The 23,233-nt window shown below is 41.3% G+C and overlaps 2 protein-coding genes across 3 annotated transcripts; one reads left to right on the forward strand and one right to left on the reverse strand.

The window, feature by feature from the left end:
• Positions 1–839: 839 nt before the first annotated feature.
• On the reverse strand, positions 840–4,411 carry popdc3 (popeye domain containing 3). The gene is made up of 3 exons (XM_004085543.4): positions 3,842–4,411; positions 2,131–2,239; positions 840–1,773 (listed from the first exon to the last, which is right to left on the reverse strand). Exons 1-3 carry the CDS (start codon positions 4,345–4,347, stop codon positions 1,477–1,479), a joined length of 912 nt encoding a protein of 303 aa, XP_004085591.1. The 5' UTR covers positions 4,348–4,411; the 3' UTR covers positions 840–1,476.
• Positions 4,209–20,274, forward strand: rwdd1 (RWD domain containing 1). 2 transcript variants are annotated; one of them, XM_023964155.1, is made up of 7 exons: positions 4,209–4,425; positions 15,195–15,260; positions 15,347–15,477; positions 17,306–17,449; positions 17,789–17,921; positions 19,395–19,457; positions 20,022–20,270. In XM_023964155.1, the coding sequence occupies exons 1-7, from the start codon at positions 4,401–4,403 to the stop codon at positions 20,132–20,134; spliced, it is 675 nt and encodes a 224-aa protein (XP_023819923.1). In that variant the 5' UTR covers positions 4,209–4,400; the 3' UTR covers positions 20,135–20,270. The 2 variants fall into 2 exon arrangements, with proteins under 2 accessions (XP_023819923.1, XP_004085163.1); XM_004085115.4 differs by lacking the exon at positions 4,209–4,425 and adding an exon at positions 12,999–13,201 and having other exon boundaries at positions 20,022–20,274.
• Positions 20,275–23,233: the final 2,959 nt, after the last annotated feature.

Here is a 23,233-nt window from a genome sequence, read left to right on the forward strand (position 1 = left end):
TGACTTAAATTTATTTCATGAAGAGCTTTTTCAGCAGAATGAGTCTATCTGTCAATCAGTGAAAGTGGGTGGACATTGGCTGATCCCTTGAAACCGACTCGTATTCCTAGATACCCGCTCTGTGGTTTGCCAGTTCGAGACACATTCCTGCGACATCTACACGGCTTTGCTGACATAAGAGGATCAAATAGAGACAAACAATCTGTCTGCTGCAACTTCATTATCAACATTTGTAAAACATTTCAAAGTCGTATTAGGCAGAGTGGCTTCTGGTCCATGAGAACAACTATCTCAAAAAATCCATATGTTGAGGAAAACTCCTTGTTTTGTCTGTAAACAGCAGCTTTATATTTCTTTGAAGTTGAAGGCTCTTCATCAGTTTCCTCACTGACTCTTCTCCCCAAAGAAAACTTTTAAATACTTTCTTTTTTTTTTTGTTAGCTTGTACGTGCTGAGCTACTAACTTAACAACTAAAGGTTCGAGCGGCCATTTTATGTCACATGACCAAGATGAACCACTTGACATGCGTCAGTATCAGAAAATAAACAGAACAGAATGAATGTAGTTTAACAAAGTTTAAAATGAATTAACTCAGTAGGGTGGGATTATAAACTTGCTTCTTTCTACTCCTTTTAAGCATTAAATCTAGTTCTACATGACTTTAGTAAATGATCATTATATTTAATAAAGCAAATGAGACTAAAGTGTATCTTGTTTATTTTTGTCTGGTTGTTTGTATCTATGCATTTCATAATTTCTGTTATGAGTTTGATAAATGTGTGAATTTTTCTTTATATTGACTACAATTAATGCTTGAAACAAAACAAATCCAATCAAATTAAAAGAAATTGTGTTTATTTTAGAACTTTGTTTATTGCCTCAATCTTAACCAAACCAGAACAAGTGTCACAGGATTTCTCCACATTCACAGTTTGTCTGCTGCCTTAAGGGAGATAAAGAAAAACACACTAAAACGTTTTTTTAGCTTTCCCATCTTCAGTGCTGCCAGAAACCTGGCTTTTCTTTGAATTTATTTGTTTTTATTAACCTCCCTCTTCTCATTTCTGACTTTGCTTAAAAGGATTACATTTTTCATTTGGTTAAACATTCTACAAAGTTCATTCCTTCACATCTAAACAAGATTGAGAACCAAAACAAACAGAAGAACCTTGTGTAGTTGTAATTCTCTAGGTTTTAATGATGTAGTGAACCTTCATTAACAGAATCTTTTATGAACAGAAGACCAAAGTTTCTGTCGAACCATGAGAACCTTTAAAACCCCAGACAAGAAAATAACAGCAAGTTTCTGCTGTAGAAGAATGATGTCATCTACAGAGGATGACTTTGAGCTGATGAGCGGATGATTATCAGGCTGTAGGTCATCCACAGCTGACGGGAGAAGAATGCTTCAACATGTTTCAGATATGTTCAGTCAACTTTCAGAACTTCAAGCTGGTAGCAGCAGGTGAGAGGCATCAGTCCCTCTGTTCACTGAGTAATGGTTCGCAGACTGCCATCTCACCCTGTCTCTTCTCATCTGCATCTTCCACAGCCGTCGGTGGCATGTGGCAGAAAGTCGGCAAACGGAGATCACAGCGGTGCCCGTCTCTGTTGACGGCCTTGTCACTAAGCGAGTACAGCTTCTCTGCGATGTCATTGCGCACCACCAAAGCGAAGATCCGAGCAATGTACCGATGTTTGGCGAAAAGTAGGTAGAGCTTCTTCCTTGGCCAGGACACGTAGTGACAGGTCTCCTCAGCACACAAGGTCACCTGAGGAGATGATAGATGTGATCCATGAGAGGACTGTGGGAAAACATAGATCAACTGCTGGGTAATGAAACAAATGTTTGGTTATCTCTGTCCAGACATTTAAAGGAGAGTCTGAGCTCGTCTTTAGCAGATTTGTTCAGCCAATAAGAAGCAGCGGGATTATGTTGGAAAAAAACAGGATAGATGCTTATAGGATGGTTAGTACTGTCTTTTCTCCAGCAACCTTTCAAGTAAAGAAGGCTTTTTAAAGTGAGTCTTCAGCTCAGATCTGTTGAAAGCAGGTAGGGTTGTAAGTGTAGGCGTTTATTCTTTTAGTCCAGCAAAAAAACCTGAGCAGTGATGAATGAGCTAGAGAACCTGGAAGATTCCTTCCTCCGAGGGCCTCAGAGAATCCCACTCTGGAGAATCCAGGAACTGGAAGGGGTAGATGTAGTGCAGGAACTCTCCCTTAACTGTTACTCGAACTCTGTGGGAAGACATGGAGAGTGTCCATAAGCTTTAAAGACAGACTTACCCTGCATGACAAAGAACAGCACACAAACACTGCTGCAGCAGAGAGGGAGCAGCTCCCGTTTTCCTTCCGCAGTCAGGATGCTGTCATGAAGCTGCTACTACAGATCATTTCTAACACGAGAAAAAGGCTTCTACAGCCTGGTAAAACAGAGAAAAACAAAGAATGTACTGATGTTCCAATTTCATCTGATTTCTGTTCAAAAACGTTAGATTTCAACCAGAGCTTAGTAATTGACCTTGTAGTAGTGACGTCAAACTGTCCCAGATAACAGACACGTTCTTTAGGAAGTACATGTGAAACTCTTTCTTTACTTGTGCTAGAATCATTTTTTTTTTTTTACTTGTCCTGTCCAGCAGCTGAGCAAACAGATCAGAGCTGAAGAGCAAAACTTTTCTGGATCAGATCGAATTCGCTCACATCTGCTCGGATGGAGATTTCCAGATCTGTCCCGCCCATAGGATCAGAAACGAGAACACGGAAAAAGACGGAGCTTTCTCTGCAACGAGGAAGAATCTACAGGACTTAAAAACCAATAATAATTTTATTATCGGAAAAGGGATTCATTGTAGTTTGTTGGTAAGTGTTCATCATAAGAATGTCACTTCTGTAGGAACTTCAGCTCAACATAGCTTTTTAAACCTACTAATTAAACATCACTCTAATTCTACTCTGTTTCTTTGTAAACAAATTTCCTTCTGATTCAGAGATGTTACCATTGGTGCGGGTCTAGAGGCTGTTGAGATACGAGTGGAGCATTAGAGATCTGCTGCTTTGTATCTGCTGCTTTGTATCTTCTACTTTGTATCTGCAGATCTGGATCTGCTGCTCTGGATCTGCAGATCTGGATCTGCTGCTCTGGATCTGCAGATCTGGATCTGCCGCTTTGTATCTTCTGCTTTGTATCTGCTGCTCTGAATCTGCTGCTTTCTATTTGCTGCTCTGAATCTGCTGCTTTGTATCTTCTGCTTGGTATCTGCAGATCTGGATCTGCTGCTTTGTATCTGCTGCGCTGAATCTGCTACTTTGTATCTTCTACTTTGGATCTGCTGCTCTGGATCTGCTGCTTTGTATTTGCTGCTTTGGATCTGCTGCCACCCCCCTTTCTCTACAGAAAGGACGGGCGGGCTAATCTAATGCCAACAAAGAACCCTAACAAGTACACGTCAAATCCACAGGTCAGGTTTGCCAAAAACGAAAAAAAAAAAGCTTAATAGTTTTCATACACATTTTCGTATGACCAAGCTAAAAAATATATGGAAATTCATGTCAGTGTGATACGTGCAGCCAAGATGCACATTACTGAATGTATTTTAAGTGTCCAAGGTTAAATGTTGTTGTTGGTCACATTATTTCTCACATTATCCATTCTTGCATGAGCCCCACAGAGAATCTACCCTAAAGTTCTCCGCCATCATGTCTGGGTATTTTCATCCAAACAGATGCTCTGCCATCAGTCCTGTTTTTCGTTCCTTTTTTTTAAACCCCCCTTTAAATCATCTTTTCATTTATATATTATTTATTTACAACGTTTTGGGTCTGGAGGGCCCGGTCTACCTGCCCGACAGGAGCACAGACAGCTTGTCGATTGGGGTTTTTCCCTCCACAGCGAAGCACTGGTCCTTCTTGAGCACGTGCGCGTCCGGGTCGCTGCAGACTATGATCTCCCTGAAGTGCGCCGGAGACACCCCGATCCGCCGGAAGACGCAGTCGTAGAGCTTCAGCACGTCTCCGCTGAAGTTCAGGCTCCTCAGCCGGAAGGAGATCAGCAGCGTCTGCCCCAGACACGCGCACGACAGCGCCAGGTTCCACAGGAGCGACTCGACCGCGCACGGGTCCCACCAGGACTCCAGAGAACTGCACAGGAAGCCCAGAACCAGCAAGGAAAAGGAATACAGCCGCCCGTACGAGCCGCTGCCGCCCGTGAAGCCCAAAAAGAGGAGGATGTGCGCCAGGTGGAACACCGGGCCCTGGGCGTGAGACTCCCACTCCGCACACAGTGGGTGCCGCGAGGACGCGTGCTCCTGCGTCAAGTTTAGAGCCGCAAAGTCCGGAGGCTCCATGACAGTCTGCACTGTGGGGGGGCGGAGGGGCTCTGTGTGCGGGCACCCGGCCCATGATGGACGGACAAGACCGTTCAGGTGTGAAATGGCAACCCCCTCCCTGTCTGTCTGCCTGCCTGCCTGCCTGCCTGCCTGTCTGCCAGTCTCTGTTTTTTTTACAGAGCCAATGCTGTTGCACAAAGAAAAACATTTTGTGAATCTGTGTCTGTACTACATATCTGTGGCACAGAAAGACTTTGGGTCTGATTGCTGAATGGTTCTTTTGAACATTCTGCAGCAATGTCTGTTTTTGCCATTGTCTTTCTGTGAACTGCTTTTGCTTTTAGTTTTTATTTAAGGGAATTGAATCTCAAGGCTGAAGCTCTAGCCTTGGCCGTACTTGGGGTTTAGAACTCATAAGCTGTCCCAAGCCGTTTTCTTCCAGACAGCTGGTAGTATTGAAAAGAACTTCTTACATTTCTGCTTGTACCATGGTTCGGAAGCATACTCCATTCTGATTGGCTGGGGTGTGGATTAAAAAGTGAAATGCCATATCTAAAAAAATACTGGTCACATAGCCCAAATGTTTCTTTATCACCGCGCTGGCCTAAACGGCACTTGGTATTCTATTTACTTTATTTCTCCTCACTGTTTTCCCGACAACCTTTATGTCCTTACAGACTTCACCAAAGCAACCGTTCTAAGCTTCGCGTCAGACTGTTCAGGCTTCTGTGTTGTCTGTTAATTTCTGAAAATGGACACCTAAGTTAATGTGAATTCCATCTTTCTGCAAGTCTCAAAAAAGAGAGTAAAAAAACTATGTGACGAACAGGAAGCACACACTATTCAGAGAAGTATTCTTTAAAAAAAACATTCACCAGACACAAATCATTTAGCAAAGAATGCACTGGAACACTTTCAAAACCCATTCTTCATTTTTGCACCACCTATTGACAAATCCATGTGAAACTTTCTAGACATACTAAAAACCTTTAAGAACACAATAACAGTGGTGAACACATTGAGTTTTTAGTGAATTTTAAAAGGAGTTTTCCAATGAAACAGCTACAAAAATCTGAATTAGCTATGATCTATGAACACATTAATATCTTTCCTCCCAGTGTGTAGCTACCAAACACATTGAAGGGGCTCTTTTTCTCAACAGCAGCAGAAGAATGGAGATTATATTTGAGCTCAGTCAGTCAATAAACTTTTTTAATATACTTAATTCTTTTTTGACTCCCTCTAAAAACTTAAAGGGCCTATTTCAGGGGTCCTCATTAGGATGTGGGTAGATTGTGGGCCAAAGATAAATAAACAAAACTATATATATATATATATATATATATATATATATATATATATATATACCTGTATATTTATATTGTAAATCCATCAGTGAATAATTATCTTCACTGTGAAGTACGTCACTTGATTGACATGCAGAACAGCCAATCGAACATCCTGTGAGGCACACTGTAATTGCTTTTTTTAATACACTGAGCACACATTCTGTCAACCATCGGAAAGCTTCTGCCAGGCACACCGCCAAGGCCATCATGAGATGGGAGGCGCCTACAAGGAGTGAAACGCGGAGCCTCAGAGATCAAGTCGTCTTATTTCCAGGTAGGAAAATTAGTTGCGAATTTAACTAATGTTTCCTTCAAAAAACGTTTTTTCAGTGTGCCAACGGCAATATATAATCATATACTGTCTGTGGATATAGTTTACTCTGAAAAGCTGAAGAAATGCATGATATTGACCAGGGGTGGGCAATTCCAGGCCTCGAGGGCCGGTCTGTCTGCATGATTTTCAGATAGGCTTGCCGTACTCATGGCTGATTACCTGGTTCAGGTAACATTTTTGCCTTTCACTCTACTTTATAAAATCTAGATGTTGTATATGCAAATGTGTCGTTAGCAAGAAGAACCTGGTTCAAATCCTGGGGGGTATTCCAGAAAGCAGGTTATGCTAGCTCCCACGGTAAGTTTGAGGCTAAGGAAGTTGATAACCTCAGTTTTTGGTTCCAGAAATGGAGGTATGTTTCAGGGTAGGTCAAGTTACCATGGCAACTCATGCTCTGAACATAACCTGGTCCGGAGCAGGTTTAGTTGAAGGTTAGTTTGTTTTACAGAGAGGTGAAGCAGCATGGCGTGTCCATTTAAAGATGATTTAGTGGATGAAAAAGCTCAGATAATACTTTTTCCACCGTGAGAGGGTGATAAGACCACATATGGATGTTGGAAAATTAAACTTTTTTACTTTTATCTAACATAGTTATTTGCTTCAGTTAAGATAAATCATTTGTTTGTTAAGTCAGTTTAAAAATAACAGGTAGTTTTCAGACAATTACTTTCCTTTCATTCAATTTAATTCAATTAAGTAGGTGTAACTTTGGTGCTGCTGTTAGATCGGCACCGCAAAGGATTATGGGATACCATTTCCTTTGCCTGTCTGGACGGATTTTGGTTTAAGTGTGACTTTTTGACCAAATGTGTTTAGTTGTTTAGCTGTTTTACTGTGTTGTGCCATGTTTTGCTGAGTTGTTTAGTCCTACTGTGCTTATGTCTCTGCACCATGAGTAAGAGTGAGGAGAGGATGATGAGTTTATAAAGCACCCCTACTTGATGCAAATGTAATGACAATGACGGATAATTCTTTGATGAATTTGTGCACAACATACATTTTTTCCCGTCCTTTTTATTGTTACGAAAATACTCATACTTAGACATATGAGAGATCAAGAAATATAATTAATTAAGATGGAAAAAATATTAATTGAATTGGAGTAATACGACATTTAGTTAGATAAATACATAAATTTTAGTTGTACAAACAATTATTGAGTTTTATAGACGTAAGAAATTATGTTGATTAAATTTAACTCAATTATTTGTTACCAATAGAAGTAATTCATTTAAGGTGACAAAATTGGATAAGTTATATTTATATGCGTCACAAGGAAAATGGAAATAAGATCAGAAACTTGTGCGTTTACTTTGTCTGTTCTTACTACAAGGAGAAACTCTTTCTTTTGATGATGCAGCCATATTACTTTTTTGATGGACGTATAATCTTCTTACGCCGTCATTAAAACCTCAGACTCCGTCTCACAGAAGTATAGCGCTTTCTTTTTTTCCACGCGTTTTCATGGTGACTGCAGAAATCGGCGATCCATTTAGAATGTCTTTATGTACTTGACATGCACGTGCATTAACCCAGGGTTACCAAGTCGAGCGTGATTACGCCAACTCATATCCGGTCTTTTGGAACTGACATACCCCGGGTAAGCAAGTTCAGGCGGATTGCAGCCAGAGTTCAGGCTTAAAGTCAGGGTAGTTTAAACATGCTTCCTGGAATATCCCCCTGGCTTGGAAGTTTGTATGTTCTCCTCATGCATGTGTGGGTTTTCTCCAGGCACTCAGGATTCCTCCAACAGGACGAATTCATGCTGCATCCGTCATTTGATGGCTAGATTGTCCCTAAGTGTGAATGAGTAGCCCTGCTTTAGTCAGCAGCTCCCGTGGCACTGTTAGGGTTTCAGAAGATGGACGCTTGACGTGTTGTTGATGTTTTGACCCAAAATGCAAACTAACCCAGTAGCCAATTCCCTTTTTCTTTCTGTCACAATGTGATGTTAATGATATGTCGACGACCAGATTCATCAATTTATCCATCCATCCATCCATTTTCTTAAGCCGCTATGTCCCTTTCAGGGTCACAGGGTCAGCGGAGCTTGTCCTGGCTACTATTTGGTGAAAGCGGGGTTCACCCTGGATAGGCCGCGATCAGCACACAATCATTCCCACTCACACACTAGAGACACTGAGACTAACCTGTGTTTTTGGACTGGAGTGGTTGGACAAAACTCACACATGCACGGGGAAAGCACCCAGCTGGGATTTGAACGGGGCCTTCTCGCTGTGAGGCGAGAGCGCTCACCACTGTCCCGCCATACAGGCCAATGACCAGGTCAAAGTTAAAAAAGTGACCAAAAAAATGTTGAGGCAGGAGTGTAATTTTTGTAAAAATGTAGTAACTAATCTTTATGTGTACATTTGCGGTGGGATCAGTATAAGCTCATTCTGAGGCGGTTGATACCATAAAACCACATGACATTTACCAGACATCCCTCATTCAGCTGCTGAAGACCTAAGATGAGGCAAATACAAAATTATGGAGGTGGGCCACATAAAAATAAATTTTTCTCTCTTTCTGTAGATTTCCTTCTGGTTTTCTGGAAATCCACAACACTTTTTAGTGTTGACATATTTTTTATAAACATTTTTAACAACCGTTTACTTTTTCCTGCTCAGATAAAGAATTTTATGATGCAGTTACTTTTGGTGTCATTCATTTCTGGATAGACAGCTATTTTCTTTGAATGCGTAAAAAAAACAACGATAATTATTTGCAAAAAACCTTGACTTCTATAGTCAACTTAATCCTCTGAGTTTTTTCTGCATCTGTTTTATGTTTGGAGCAACTGTGTACTTTAAAGCATCTTTTTATAGTGTGATGCTGGGACAGAATAAACGGTTCGGCTTTAAAACGACTGAGACTATGACTGTTGTGTTTATTTGTCTTCTGGGAATAAGAGTTTACATATTTTAGCCGACCTGGAGCCGTGGATCGTGGGTGTTTGTTACTGCTATAAAGACATGGAGAGTGGGTTGACAAACAGTATGTGGGTCAGCAGAGGGTTTGGGGTGGGGGCAGGCATGTCTTCCCTCGTTTCGATTGGTGTTGGAGAGGCAGCACGACCTTCTGATGCGGTGTGATAGAACAGGCTGAGTGTGGATGCAAATGCATTTGAGCAGAAGGAATGTCCTGCATGGGAACACGGTTCTAAAAAGAGTTCGTCTCACTTCAGACCCACAACAGTTATTTTTAGGCCAACGGTCAGACGAGTGTGTGTGTGAGGGGGGCGTGTCTGAGGTTTTGGATGGAAAAGGAACGTGTCAGCTGATCAGAGAAGAGGTTCAACTGCACACCAGCTGCCACCCAAAGTCACAGCTGATGAGTAAAGAGCAGTTCTTTATCTCTACTAAAACACCAGGCGTGTGAGGGGATCGTCATACTTGATACTTGTGAGTTTGTCTAATTTTAGCCGTCCCTGGACCCCCCCGCCCGCCCCCCCAAGGCTGCCTTGGCAGCAGCTGCTCTGATTCCAGTTTACAGTGATGGTAACCAGTCTTAACTTTCACAGATTTATGGGGTATGAAGAAAAGGAGCATTCTTCCATTCCTCAGTGGACTTTGAACGTTGTCGGATCAGAACTGGTGTTTTGGTCGTTCCTTCTTGGTTAGTCTTGCAAAATTTGTACCTTATTTTAAGGGAGTCCTTTGAGGGAGCTGTCCTCATACTGCAAATATTGCAGACGACAACTGAAAAATGTGGAACACACTTCTATTAATCCAAACAGACATACACACACACATGAACACACACACACAACACTGGGGTAAACAATGTGGTTTATATTGTTCCAACTGACAATTTAAGACCTCAATGATCATTCTTCCACTTTTGCTGGTTGAGTAACCAACAACAACAACAGTCAGTTGTGTGGTCGTGTATGTTTATAAATTCACAGGACATTCATGGGAAAAGGACAAAGGGACAACTTGACTAAATCATCCAGAATTTAGAGAAGTGGCTTGGCGAGTTCCTAATCTGTAAAACACAACAAACAGCCTGTCACAAATGGATGGAAAATGAGGAAATATGCAAAACATGACAGAGTGGAAAGAGTGACTTCTGCTGGCTGCCTTTAAGCATTACTGCTGCTCCCATTTAGACAGAGTCACTGATTCTTTCTCCTTAATAAAGAAATGGGTATTTCTGTCGTCCAGGGAGTCAAGTTCTACAAATAACCTGTGATGGACGAAGTATTTATCTTTATTTTTTCAATAACGAAAGATGTTTTAAGGCTTTAAAACTCCTCACTACACACTTTATAATCTTTTCTCAGACAGACATGAACATTTTTACCCTTTTTTTTTGTATAAACTCTCTAAAAGTTCAAAACGTCCTAGAACTATAAATCCAGTATTAAAGATAGAAAAAAAAAGATAAAAAGAAGGCATTCTGTAATGGAAACAGAAAGGAAGGAGATTGATTGACAGTGTTCTACAGCCAATCAGGACACAGAATGTGATGCACTGTAACAAAAAAAATATTATATAGATTATACATATATTATATTTTTCAATGATTTTTCTAAATATTCTAAATATTCAACCCTCATCAGTGAACAAAACTGTTTGTAAAGGAGTCGCCCTGTAGAGCAGCGGTCCCCAACCTTTATTGCACCACGGACCGGTTTGATGTCTGGCAAAATTCTCACGGACCGGTATGTTATATGTGGCTGACACACGCTGCAGCAATGTTACAATAAAGGCAGACACACGTGATAAGACCTACGCTGGGCTTTTATTTTGACACGCTAAACCATGTACATCGCACAGGTGTCATCATCCTCTCCCTTTCCCACACTCATGGTGCTGAAAAAAAGTACAGTACAACAAAATAAGATAACTTGCATGAAAACTGTGGTATTCTCTAAACATAACAATAAACACGAATTATGACATGAGCAACGTCCTCTCTGCCTGCAACACTCCTTGGTCGTTATTATTATAACATTTAAACATGCCTTCAAAAGAAGTGCATGGAAAATCCAACTCACCACAATGCTGAATGGTGCGTAGGAATCTCCCGTTGGAAAAATTGGTATTTTATGTAGGACTCAGAGACATCAAGACCTGGATGACAATTAATTACCTCCTCTTGAACCCAGAAAAAACAGAGGTCATTATACTTGGTCCTAAAAACCTCAGAGATACTCTGTCTGATCAGATAGTCTCCCTGGATGGCATAAGTATAGCCCCTAATTCCACAGTTAGACCATTTGACCATGACTTATCATTTAAGGCTCACATATCTCAGGCATGTAGAACTGCCTTTTTTCACTTGCGGAATATTGCTAAGATCAGAAATATACTTTCTAAGAGTGATGCTGAAAAACTCATCCATGCATTTGTTACGTCGAGGCTGGATTACTGTAACTCCTTGTTAGCAGCGTGTCCTAAGAGTTCCTTAAGAAGTCTCCAGCTTGTTCAGAATGCAGCAGCTAGATTGTTAGCAGGAACACATCACTCCTGTGTTAGTTTCGCTCCATTGACTCCCAGTTGATTATAGAATCAAGTTCAAGATCCTCCTGTTAACCTATAAGGCCTTACATGGAATGGCCCCGTCCTATATTAAGGACCTCATAGTCCCTTACCACCCAAACAGAACACTTCGCTCGCAAAATGCAGGACTGCTTGTGGTTCCTAGAATTAGTAAAAGTACGGTTGGAGGTAGAGCGTTTAGCCACCAAGCCCCTGTTTTATGGAATAAGCTCCCAGCTCATGAAAGAGAGGCTGACTCAGTTTCTACAGTCAAAGTTAGACTTAAAACATTCCTCTTTGGACAGGCTTATTGTCAGACTAGTTAGTATTCAGAGATTATTTAACTTAATGTTAATGTGTTTAAATTAAAATTAATAACAATAACTATTAGTTGTTATTAATTTTACCGGTACCGGTCCGCGGCCCGGGGTTTGAAGAACACTGCTGTACAGCATCACACACTGATCTGTGTGACAATGACAACTTATGGGACTTGAACTTTTGGGTGGATTCATTCCATGGTGCTGATTTGTTTCCCTTTATATATTAGAATGATGGGTTTAGTCATTTTAGTTTGGGCTGAGCATTGGCAGAACCGTTTTCTGTATTATTTTCATCACGATATATCAAGTTGGGCAGTCATTTCTAAGGAGCTGCTATATTTGACGATCGTCCACTTGGTTTGGCTGGGTTTTAGTGTTTTTATGTCCAAAGTCAGACTTTTAAATTACAGATTATATAAGAAAGTAGGCTGCTTACCTGTGCAACTGATTGTGTTTTTGTTGACATTGTTTTGACTAGAGTATTTTTGTATTTTTTGTCGTCTGTTCATAAGTTGTGGTTACCAAGTCTTTATTATTTGTTTGGGACTTGGGACTCAACAGAGAAACAATGACATGATGACACTGGGCTGTCCTTAATCAGGTCAGAATAAATGTGTGGCGCTCAGATGAGGGACTTGAAGGGGAGCAGACTCCATGGCGAAGGACAGCAGAGCATCCAGACATCCACGCCGTGATGAGGCACAGTGCCGTCAGGACGACTAATCGAGAGTCGGACATTGCTATAGTTTGACAGGGACGGGAGGAGCAAGAAGTACAGCTGTCAACAAGGGAAGTTAGTGTTGCATTGATTTTAGAAAAAGGATACATTTTTTATTATAGCAGTTATACTACTGCCTTTTTTACTGATGTAATTTTTATCACTTCAGGAAAATAACCTGTATTGTTCCACTGGGTTTTATTACTAAAGTCTTAGTTTTTAATCATAAAAATCAACTGAAGGCTCTGACATTTGCATTATATATATATATATATATATATATATATATATATATATATATATATATATATATATATATATATATATATATATATATATTATTTTATATATATTATTTATCAATCTCCCAGAGCATTATGGGAGATTGGGTTCAGGGTAGTTCCGGCGTTTTCCCGCTCCCGCTCAGGAGATGGCGGTAACGCGCCTGACAGTTGTTGGTCACCTGTCCAAAGAGAGAGGAAGACGATGCTAGGCGCCCGGATGAGCACCGAGCGCATCGATCGGTTCCCGCACGGTCTCACTGCACGCATGCCTGCGCGGTGTTGTCCCGCATGAACCCGCAGACATGACGGACCACGCTGAGGAGCAGCGGAACGAGCTGGAGGCCATCGAGTCCATCTACCCGGACTCCTTTACAGGTTCGAGAGGAACTTCCGCCCCTGCTGCGGATAGCAGGAACCAATCAGAGTGGAAGACAATATGCGACCAAACTGGCCCGAACTTTAGCCGAGATCCGGTCGCGTGAGGTCGAACTGGGCTTTTGGTTCCGTACGGCTCAAGACATTTCCTTAAAGCGAATTTAAACCCAGAAGTCCAGAATTAGCGGTTCTGAAAGATCTGTAGCACTGAGTGCACACCGCAGGGTGTCAAGAATCTGACCTACGGGCTTCTGTTCCGGCCCGGACCGGTCTGCGGTTCTGAGGTGTAAACTGCAGGGTCAGATTTAACATTGGATCTATCCTGCAGGAAACTGCTGCAGCTGCTTCGGCACTAATGCTGGCCTTGTTTTGGTGACTGGGTCGGACGGTTGACTGTATATATACCTGGACTGAATGGCCCCTCCCCCTTGGTGGTCCAAACAGAAAGTACCTGCTGGCTCCAAGAACCCCAAACCCCATAGACTTCTGTAGAGAAGTAAACAGCTGTTATTCAGTCATTTTATTGGTCAGAATAATCATTCTGGCTCTAATACCTTTTATTTTACATCTTGATAATCCTCTTTTTTCTTGATTTTCTTTCTTTACCGCAAATTATTCAAGTTCTAAACTGACCAATCAGACGCCCGCTGGCCCCCACCTCAATGTTGGATTGACAGATAGCCTGCTTTCAGTGGACGGGATGTGGACTTCCAACAAGCTCATTCCTGATTGGTGTCTCGAATCAACTCGGACCGATCACTTCGTCCGGCTCCAACATGGTGACGTCTGTATCCCTGAAAAAATTGGTAAATGGGCTTCCTTTGGCTGGAGCCAGAGGTGAGGCATTTTATATGAGTGACGTCACACCAGCTCAGTCCTGTTCTTTATACAGTCAATGGTTCAAACCAAGGCCTCGCCCTTCCCCCTCTCGTTTGACACAAACCAGCTCGACAAATATTGCCGTTCCTCCAAAGCTGGACACCCAGTCTTGGTGGAGGCAGGTTGCAGGAGGGAGCAATTCTGCAAAATCCATTGGATGACCTCATAGATTATAACTCCAGTGTGTTTGATGTTGATGGTTCTAAATGTAAATGCTGCAAGAAAATAAATGAAATACATTTCTTAACATCCTGGGTAATACCACTAGAGCAAAAGTAAGCAGAGTGAAAGGCAAAAACACTCTCAAAACGTGAAGACAGTGAACGCAGGGGGTTAGACTCACCGACTGTATAAAGAATTGGACTGAGCAAGTGTGACGTGCCCCAAAAAAATGCCTTCCCTCCTGCTCCAGCAGAATCAATCCAATTCAGTTGCCATTTTTCTAAGATGCAGGCGCAATGTTGAAGCCAGACAATGGGGATTGGTCGATGTTTCTGTGGCAGCCACTTTCGCCAGTCAAGAGTTATCTCCTGAGGAGAATCTGTCAGTAAAATATTTTGGGGGGGGGCAGAGGGCACCACCTACTTTTATTGAGGCATCTGATTGGTCAGTTTAGAACTTGAATAATTTGCAAAAATAAAAAAAATGAGGATTATCAAGAGGATATTAAAAAAAAGGTTTTCAGAACAAAATGGTTATTCTGACCAATAGAATGACTGATTAAAAGCTGCTTCTTTCTCTATAGAAGTCTATGGGATTTTGGCTTAATTGAGCCAGCAGATACTTCCTTTATGGAACGCCGGGGGGAAGGGCTACTCGGTCCAGTTCTCATATAAAGTCAATGCTAAGACTGCACAGAGATAGACTGGTAGGTGTCACTGCACAGATGTCATACAGAGGATTTGCCTGCAATGTGAGCGAAAGGGAAAAGGACCTTCAAAGCATGTATGCCCAGTTTTAAAGCAACAAACCTTTTTCTGCTTCTCATCCTGCTTGTTTTCAGCACAAAAACACAAAACAGTACCTGTGGTTACTATACTTTGAGTTCATTCAATGTTCCACTTTTTCCTTCTTCAGTCTGACTTTGTGACCTTGGCATTATTTGTGTCTACAGTTCTCTCTGAGAACCCCATTGTCTTCACTGTCACTGTGACCTCAGACATAGGGGAACACGGCAAAAGTGAGTATGCCTCCTCATCACCCTTTGTGGACTGACCTGATTGTCACTACAGCACTTTCATCCACATTGTTTTCTCTACTTTTCAGCTGTGGAAGCAACATTAAAGTTCACCTATACAGAGAAGTACCCTGATGAGCCGCCATTGTTTGAGATATATTCACAGGAAAACCTGGAGGACAGAGATGTTGAGGAACTTCTGCTGCTGCTTGAAAAAGAGGTCTGTTTTTAGTTGCACTGATGTCTGCAGATCCTGTTGTTTACCTGCTGCAGTAGTTTGGAGTTTTTGCTCTGACAGCGTTCCTGTCATAACTTAATCCTTTAACGCTGTAGTTGTAGTCCCAGTGTTGACGTTCTTTTGTCTGCCGTAACTCTTCAACCATTTTGGAGTTAACATAAAGCCAGTGGATTCTGACGCTGAGAAAAGCAGCTTTGCCCCGTTATGCAAAGTGTACAAAACCGATATGAAACCGCGTTTGTTTGCATCAGAATCAGCTGATTCACGTTGAACGCATAAAAGGCCAAAAACTGACAGTATATCAAGGACTGTTTGTTATTTGGGTATCGCCAGCGACATCTCTGGTGTTAAAGCGCCAATGGAGACCTGGCAAACAAAATGATTGGATGAAGTTTTTGGACCACTGTGTTCTTTTTTAGGTTTGCACTGGACAGCGTCTGAAACAGGCAGACAAGCACAAAATTAGTTTGCAGATGTTAGATTAGGATTTGCTAACCCTAATCAATGTAACCACGAAGGGGCCCAAACCAGGCTCTTGTTGTGACTGCCCCAAGCCTGGATAAATACAGAGAGTGGTGTTAGGAAGGGCACCCGACATAGAATTTTACCAAACCAAATATGCTAATCAGATGTATGATATCCATACCGGATGGCCCAGGTTAACAACGACCACCATCAGTGCCTTTCACCCAACCGGGTTCTGGTGGAAACTGGACTACTGTTGGTCAAAAAAAAGGAGGAGGAAGGCGCATATGTAGAGAGACAAGAAGAAATTCATGAGTGTTGGACTGAGAGTGGGGACTTTGAATGTTGGAACTTGGAAAGGCACTTGGTCCTGATGATATACCTGTGGAGGTATGGAAGTGTCTAGGACAGATGAAAGTGGAGTTTTTGACTGTTGTTCAACAGGATCTTAGGTGGTGAGAAGATGCCTGAGGAATGGAGGAGAAGTGTGATAGTTCCCATTTCTAAGAATAAGGGAGATGTGCAGAGTTGTGGCAACTACAGAGGAATAAAGCTGATGAGTCATACTATGAAGTTATGGGAAGGAGTAGCTAAGCTAGACTAAGAGCAGAAGTGAACATTTGTGAGCAGCAGGATGAGAACTACTGATGCAATCTTTGCTTTGAGGATCTTGACAGAGAAGTACAGAGAAAGGTCAAATAGAGCTACACTGCGTCTTTATAGATCTAGAGAAAGCTTATGACAGGGTGCCCAGGGAAAAACTGTGGTATTGTATGAGGAAGTCTAGAGTGACAGAGAAGTATGTTAGAGCAGTTCAGGACATGTATGAGGCTGTAAGACAGTAGTGAGGTGTGCTGTAGGGGTGACAGAGGAGTTCAAGGTGTAGGTAGGATTACATCAGGGATCAGCTCTGAGCCCCTTCCTGTTTGCATTGTGATAGACAGGCTACAGATGAGGTTAGACAGGAATCACCATGGACTATGATGTTTGCAGACAAATCTTTTTTGTTTTTTTAGAAAAAATTTGATCATCTACTGTCTGCACCTGCTGCTATTGCTTTAAAAAAAAAGAAAGTTACGACCACCAGAGTGTGCTGTTCCTCAGACTCTCCCTGTCTCAGTGAAAATGAATAGAGATTGGACTTCTGGTGTCACAGGAATAAAAAGACTGACAGTATTGCATTACGGCCACAGACGACTGTAGAATGATCATTTGGGGTGCAAAGCGGAGCCATGACCATCTTTGCCTGCATGCTTTTGTTTTTTTACTGGACAATCTGAGTCCTTTGGGTAGTTCATAATTTCCCAGCAGCCCGTGTTTTTGAACTGTTTGTCGTTGTGTGCAGGCCGAGGCCAACCTTGGCATGGTGATGATCTTTTCCCTGGTGACGGCTGTTCAGGAGAGACTCAATGAAATTGTAGATTTGATGAAGAACAGGCGGGAAGAGGAGAAGCGGCAGAAAGAAAAGGAGGCAGAAGAAGCAGAGAAGGTAATGACAGGACTCATTCTTGTTACATTTACTATCACTTGTAGCACATGTCTTAAACCAAAGGTACATGATTCCAGGTGTAGACAACACATCCGTCTGGTCCACTGGATTATTCACATTCTTTACAGCCCGAGTTGTTTGACTGTTTTCCTCAGCGAGCTGTTGGATCTCAGACTAAAGAACCTTCATGCTACTTCATTATTTTTCTTTACCCTCTATTTGCTCATAATGTAAATGCACTGCACTTTGAATCTCACTGTACGTGTTGCAGGGACTATAAAGAGAAACTTAACTGTTTGTGCAGATAGTATATGACTCACATAAACTTCTGTTTGACAGGTAGCCTTCCATGGTACAATAGTCACTATTGAGAATTTCCTGGCATGGAAGGCTAGGTTTGATTTGGATATGGCAGAGCTTCGGAGAAAAAGACAGAAAGAAGAAGAGCAGAGTGGAAAACCCAAAGTCACAGGTAAATTCAATTTAATCACAGGTGAACCTGGTCTACTGACAGGTCACCTCACTGTCACAGAGAAGCTTCACTCTAATGAAATGACTCTAATTCAGGTCAATCTGACTATTCTGGGGGAACCTTACAGTTTAATGTAAACTTGTCTCTTTCTCAAGTAAACCTAAATTGGTTAAAGTAAACCTAACTGTCACAGGTGAAGTGGACTCTTAGTTAAATTCCCTGGTGAACCCAACTCCCGCCGGTTGGTCTGAGTCAGGTAAAGGATATTCTGCCACAAGTAAATCTGACTAACTTCTTAGGTTTTTCTATTATCAGACACGGTTGTGTTCGTTTGTTTGTTTGTTTTCACACATCTGACACCTGACGAAGACGGAAGACATCCGTCGAAACATGTAAGGGATGTGGGAAAAAAAAAAAAAAACCCAAGCGTGTCTGATAATAGAAGAACCTAAGAAGTTAGTTAATAATACAGACACTATGAACTTTATTGAACTAGCAAATCTGACTGTTTCAGGTAGGTTTATCCCTATATTATTTATAAATCACAGTTGAACAGCAGATGAAAAATATCCTTTTTTGTGAACTCTGGTGCATTTGCAGATCCTTTTTTATTGACCAGTGTTCTGGTCAAACTAATAAATAAACAGGCAAACCTCATTTACTCAACTGTAAAAATGTCTTGGTTTTGGAGTAATAGACACTTTGGAGGGAAGAAGTTTAAACTTCTTCCATCAGCCATATTATAATATTGCATTTCTTGCTAATAAGCATAATATAGAGCCACTTGGGAAGCATTGTTACTGCAGTGTGGTGCATTTCACAGAAACATGGCGTCAAGACAAAATCCTAAACTGCAGTGCGTCTGCCTGACACAGATTTAAAAAGTAGGGGGAAATGAAAAGGAGGTGGGATAGCAGCACTTGAAAACGGTCTATCTATTTCTATAATGGAGAACCCCGGGTTATTTCAGTTGGATAGCTGTTGCTTTGCTTGTTCTCCAGCTAACAGTCTCCGACTTGCTGCTCCTTATCTGGATCAGGTGTGTCCAGAAAATTCAGATTCTTGTAAACCTGTTTTACAGGAAATTCTAGAATGCTTACTGGGAAAATGGTCTCTTCAGTAAATGTTTGAATCGGACTGTTACAGGTAAATTTGAGACTCCGGTATATCTCACTCTTTCAGGTCAACTCAACTCTACTTTTTAAACTTAGCGTTTTAGGAACACCTTAACTTTCTCCCAGGTAAACTTGGCCCTTTGAAAAAAAAGCCAATGGTTTTGTCTTCTACCTGGAACAGGTAAATCTGACTGTAAAAAGTAAGTTAAACTTCCTTGCGGTTAATCCTGCCTTATTCAGGAAAGCTTGACTTTGTTTATGGGAAGCCGATTCTCCAGTAAACTCAGATGTCTTACAGGTTAGCCTAATTATTTTTTCAGATGAATCTGGCTTAAAAATGTGACCTTTGGCCCCACAGGTAAACAGCTGTTTGAGAGGGATCACAACCTGGACACATCTGACATTCAGTTCCTGGAAGATGGTAAATTTGTTAAACTCATATTTTCTGTAAATATTAAACCGTGAATGTAATTCTCTCTGTTACAGCTTTAAGTTTGCAGATCAGTCACAGAAGATATTTAAGATCCAACACAAACATGGATTTCTGTAGGGAGAGTGTTGACGAGTAGACTAGACCGTGAGAAAGAAACGTTTTTTCTAAATTGTTCCAGTTTTTAAAAGCACACATGGTCTGTGCAAATATTGTTACTCTGTTGTTGAAAGGACTAAAACCATTCAGCAGTAGAACTGGATCTTGACTTGAGACTTGACCCAGGACTTGAGGACAAAGACTTGAGACTTATTTGTGACTTTCAAAACAATGACTTGGTCCCACCTCTGCGTATCTGCTGACTTGAACTAGTGCCTTACCAGTCTGCAGCGAGTTCTCTATAGACGGGCACAGACTTTGTTTGTTTGTTTGAGGTGTTTGCTGTTATTTCAGGATTCAGAAGGCTGTGGAGCCTGAAGGTCCACTGGAGTTCCAATGGTCCTGCTGGCTGTTGACTTCTCTGTTCTAACAGCAGCTTGTATTCTTGTTTTGTAGCTGGGAACAGCGTTGAGGTGGACGAGTCGCTGTTCCAGGAAATAGAGGACCTGGACTTGGAAGAAGATGATCCCGACTTTGCTCCTTTAGAGATTGGCAGTGATGATGACTGACTCCAGGACCTCAGTGGACTGTCGGAACCAGTTCTGCTACTGAGCACGGTTTTCTCTACTCATTTCTAAAGACTTCTGTCGTCAGCCTTGAATTAATTTCTGTTCCCAGAACATTAAAGTTTGCAGTGAAATCCTGTCTGAAAAGTGCTGCTTCTTGAAATGCAGGTTTGTCCAGGAGGGAGGCAGCGCCTTGAACAGTGTGATGTCGTTTCTATACTTTGAAGGGCTGAAATATGGGAGATTATTGACTGCAGATACATCTGTATTATTGAATTCAATCTGGTTTGGGGATGATGGTCTGCGTGGGGGTATACAAACAGGTAATAAAAGTGAAGACAATGATTGAAGCGATGATGCAGCACGCACATCAGTGGAGCTAACGGCACCAAAACCATGAAAAAGGATCCATGTGGTCTTCAGGTGGACCGGGAACAATAAGGGGGAGCTGAAGACCTGTCCAGGAAAACTGCCACTTTGACTCACATGGAGTCAGCAGTTTGAATGTTTTGAAGACTTGCTTAGGAAACACCCAAAGATACTGGAAAACAGGAACTATGGAGTTTTAGAGTCAAAATCAAATCATCTTGAATTTTTCTGGGAACTTAAAAAGTAATCTACTTTTCTAATTACTTTTATCTAGTTTTTTTCTTTTACATAGTTGTATTAATCAAAGACTTAACATCTAAATCCAGATTATTTGATATAGCAATAAATAATAATAATATAAAGTTACAGAAATGTATTGATTATCAGAAAACCTTGATTCCAGAACTCAGTAAACCAGCTGTAACAGTAACAGAGCTCACTGAAAGCCTTTTCAGATGGCAGAAAGGCTTCATGAGTATTTTCTGCATCCTTCAACTTCCTGCCAAACCAGCCTCTCCTAAAATATTCTGTTTTATGTTAGAAACCAGGTCCTTTCAAGCTGAAAAGAACTAGGTCCACAGCAATGACCCTGCCGCCATGTCTCCTGATGACATCATCCAGTTGTAGTATGTACAAGTAAACAAGGTTGAAAATAAAACCTTGTGGTCCACCACATGACTTAAACATACTTGAGACAGTGCCATAGACTAACCCCATCATGCAGTCTGGATGAAAGTATGGGATGATGAACTGTCCAAGGTCAAATTAAACAAGGACAGAAGCTTTTTGATGGTCCACATTGAGCCTGAGGCCTTTGTACTATAAAGTGATTTAAAACTGGACTGATACTGTTCAAATATTATATTTGCCTCAATGGTTAAAAAAAAAAGATGCTTTCTTTGTTTTACTTAAAAATGACAGATTGAGTATTGGACTGGACTTAATTAACCCTTGTGCTATCCTAGGCACTTTAACATTGGGAGTTGGGTCATCTACTAGACCCACTAGACAGTGCTCTGAACCTTTTTTCTTCAATGATTTGTGATCTTCACTGGTGTCCATGGATTACATGAAATCTTTCCACCTTTGTCATGGTAGGGAGAACACGTCAATGTAAGGGTGGGGTCATCTAAGATAGCACAACACACACAACACAATCTGTGTTGCTCCTGTCCAGAGTTAAAGCTGTCTTCAAGGATGCTGGAAAAAAACAGCCATCTGAAGAGGGCAGTGTTTAATTTTCAGGATCTCACAAAAATGGAATGAGGTTAAGAGAAGTGTTCAATAAATTCAGTTTACTTTCTTAAGAATTGCAGCGCTGACAGTGCAAACTTCACGAGAGATCTGTCAGACTTTTTACTTTTTAAAAAAGATTTGAAAAGTGTCACACCCTCTACTTAGAAGTGTCCATCTTTTTGTTTCATGAGGATGTCTGGGTTGTACCAGATGAGTCTTGTGGACTGTAATCTGATGGCGAGAAGATAGTTGTGAAAATTCTGTAATTCTAAGCCTCCACAGTTTTTTTCCGATTTTAAAGTTTTCAAATTCATTCTTGCTAGTTTATTGTTCCAGAAGAAACTGGAGTAATTGTTTAAAACTGAGTAATGTTTAAAACAATTTTAAAGCTGGTTATGGGGGACCATAGAGACTTTATTGCAGTCACTTTGCCCAAGCCCAGTTTTCCCAGTTTGTTAGATCGGCGGTCCCCAAACCTTTTCTTGCGAGGGCCACGTAACTTATTTCTTGTCTCATGTGGGGCTGAGGTCAGTTTGTAACAGAAAGAGTGTAACTGTTACATTTACGGTTTTCCAGAAAACCAAAGCTATTCAAATACTAATAACCCTCTCTGCAATCTTCAGGATAAAATAATAGCTGTCATCCGTCATCCTCTCCCCTCTGAGACTTTGGAAGGCCATCATCTTCTCCCACCTCTCATATTTTGTGCTAAACTTCACCATTAAAAATGAGCAGCTGCGCCCAGTCCTGCACATCTGTGCTCTCATCCAATACTAATGAAATAAATTATTTTGTCTTCTGCTGCAGCTGGACATATTTATGCATGACCCCTAACTCTTTCAATGCATCTGGTGATTGTACTCGCCGACAGACTGACCACAGCTTTCTTCTCGAGACACACCTCCTCCTCCATAACATTTATTGACAAATTCTCCATCAGTAAAACGTTTCCCCGCTGAACAACCCGAACTGCTGACTGGTTTAGCCGAGCTTTGTGTAGTTTACAAAAGTGAACTAATAGTCCACATGTTAGCTTGGAGTATTTGTCTCCTCAGATTTGCCTGCAAGCTATCATACTTGTGTCAGTGCAGATTGTTTTCTTTGAATACCACCTTCTGTGAGATGAGACAAACAACCTTGTCTTTCTATTGAACAAAAAAGACCTGTATTCTGGATACCTGTTTGGCTTATCTAACCTTTTTGCCAGTACAGCATTCCCTCATTTATCACAGGCATTACGTTCTGAAAAAAAAAACGTTTTAGGTAAAAGCCGCAAAGTAGAATGACTCCTCAATACACACTTTCTACACTTTTCTCAGAAAGACATGAACATGTTTACACTTTTCTCTTGTTTAAATTCTCACCCTAACCTTAATCATTCAACAGGAACAGCCATGTACTTGTCATGGGAACAATCACTTGATGAAGCAAATGCTGCAGGGGCTGTTTTACCTGGTTTAAAAAAAGTCTGTGACTCAGAACTTTTGCATACTCATT

This window comes from Oryzias latipes, chromosome 16 (genome assembly GCF_002234675.1).
Source record: "Oryzias latipes chromosome 16, ASM223467v1".
Classification (NCBI taxonomy): Eukaryota; Metazoa; Chordata; class Actinopteri; order Beloniformes; family Adrianichthyidae; genus Oryzias; species Oryzias latipes.

What these genes read in the sequence shown, in the direction of transcription:
- popdc3 (XM_004085543.4), bottom strand. Translation starts at nt 4,347, where the DNA reads ATGGAGCCTCCGGACTTTGCGGCTCTAAACTTGACGCAGGAGCACGCG. An exon ending in TCTGTGCTCCTGTCGGGCAG is followed by an intron (nt 2,240 to 3,841) that starts GTAGACCGGGCC and finishes GTCTTCCCACAG; the next exon opens with AGTTCGAGTAACAGTTAAGG. An exon ending in CGGAGGAAGGAATCTTCCAG is followed by an intron (nt 1,774 to 2,130) that starts GTTCTCTAGCTC and finishes TCATCTCCTCAG; the next exon opens with GTGACCTTGTGTGCTGAGGA.
- rwdd1 (XM_004085115.4), top strand. Translation starts at nt 13,129, where the DNA reads ATGACGGACCACGCTGAGGAGCAGCGGAACGAGCTGGAGGCCATCGAG. An exon ending in CTACCCGGACTCCTTTACAG is followed by an intron (nt 13,202 to 15,194) that starts GTTCGAGAGGAA and finishes TTGTGTCTACAG; the next exon opens with TTCTCTCTGAGAACCCCATT. An exon ending in CATTCAGTTCCTGGAAGATG is followed by an intron (nt 19,458 to 20,021) that starts GTAAATTTGTTA and finishes CTTGTTTTGTAG; the next exon opens with CTGGGAACAGCGTTGAGGTG.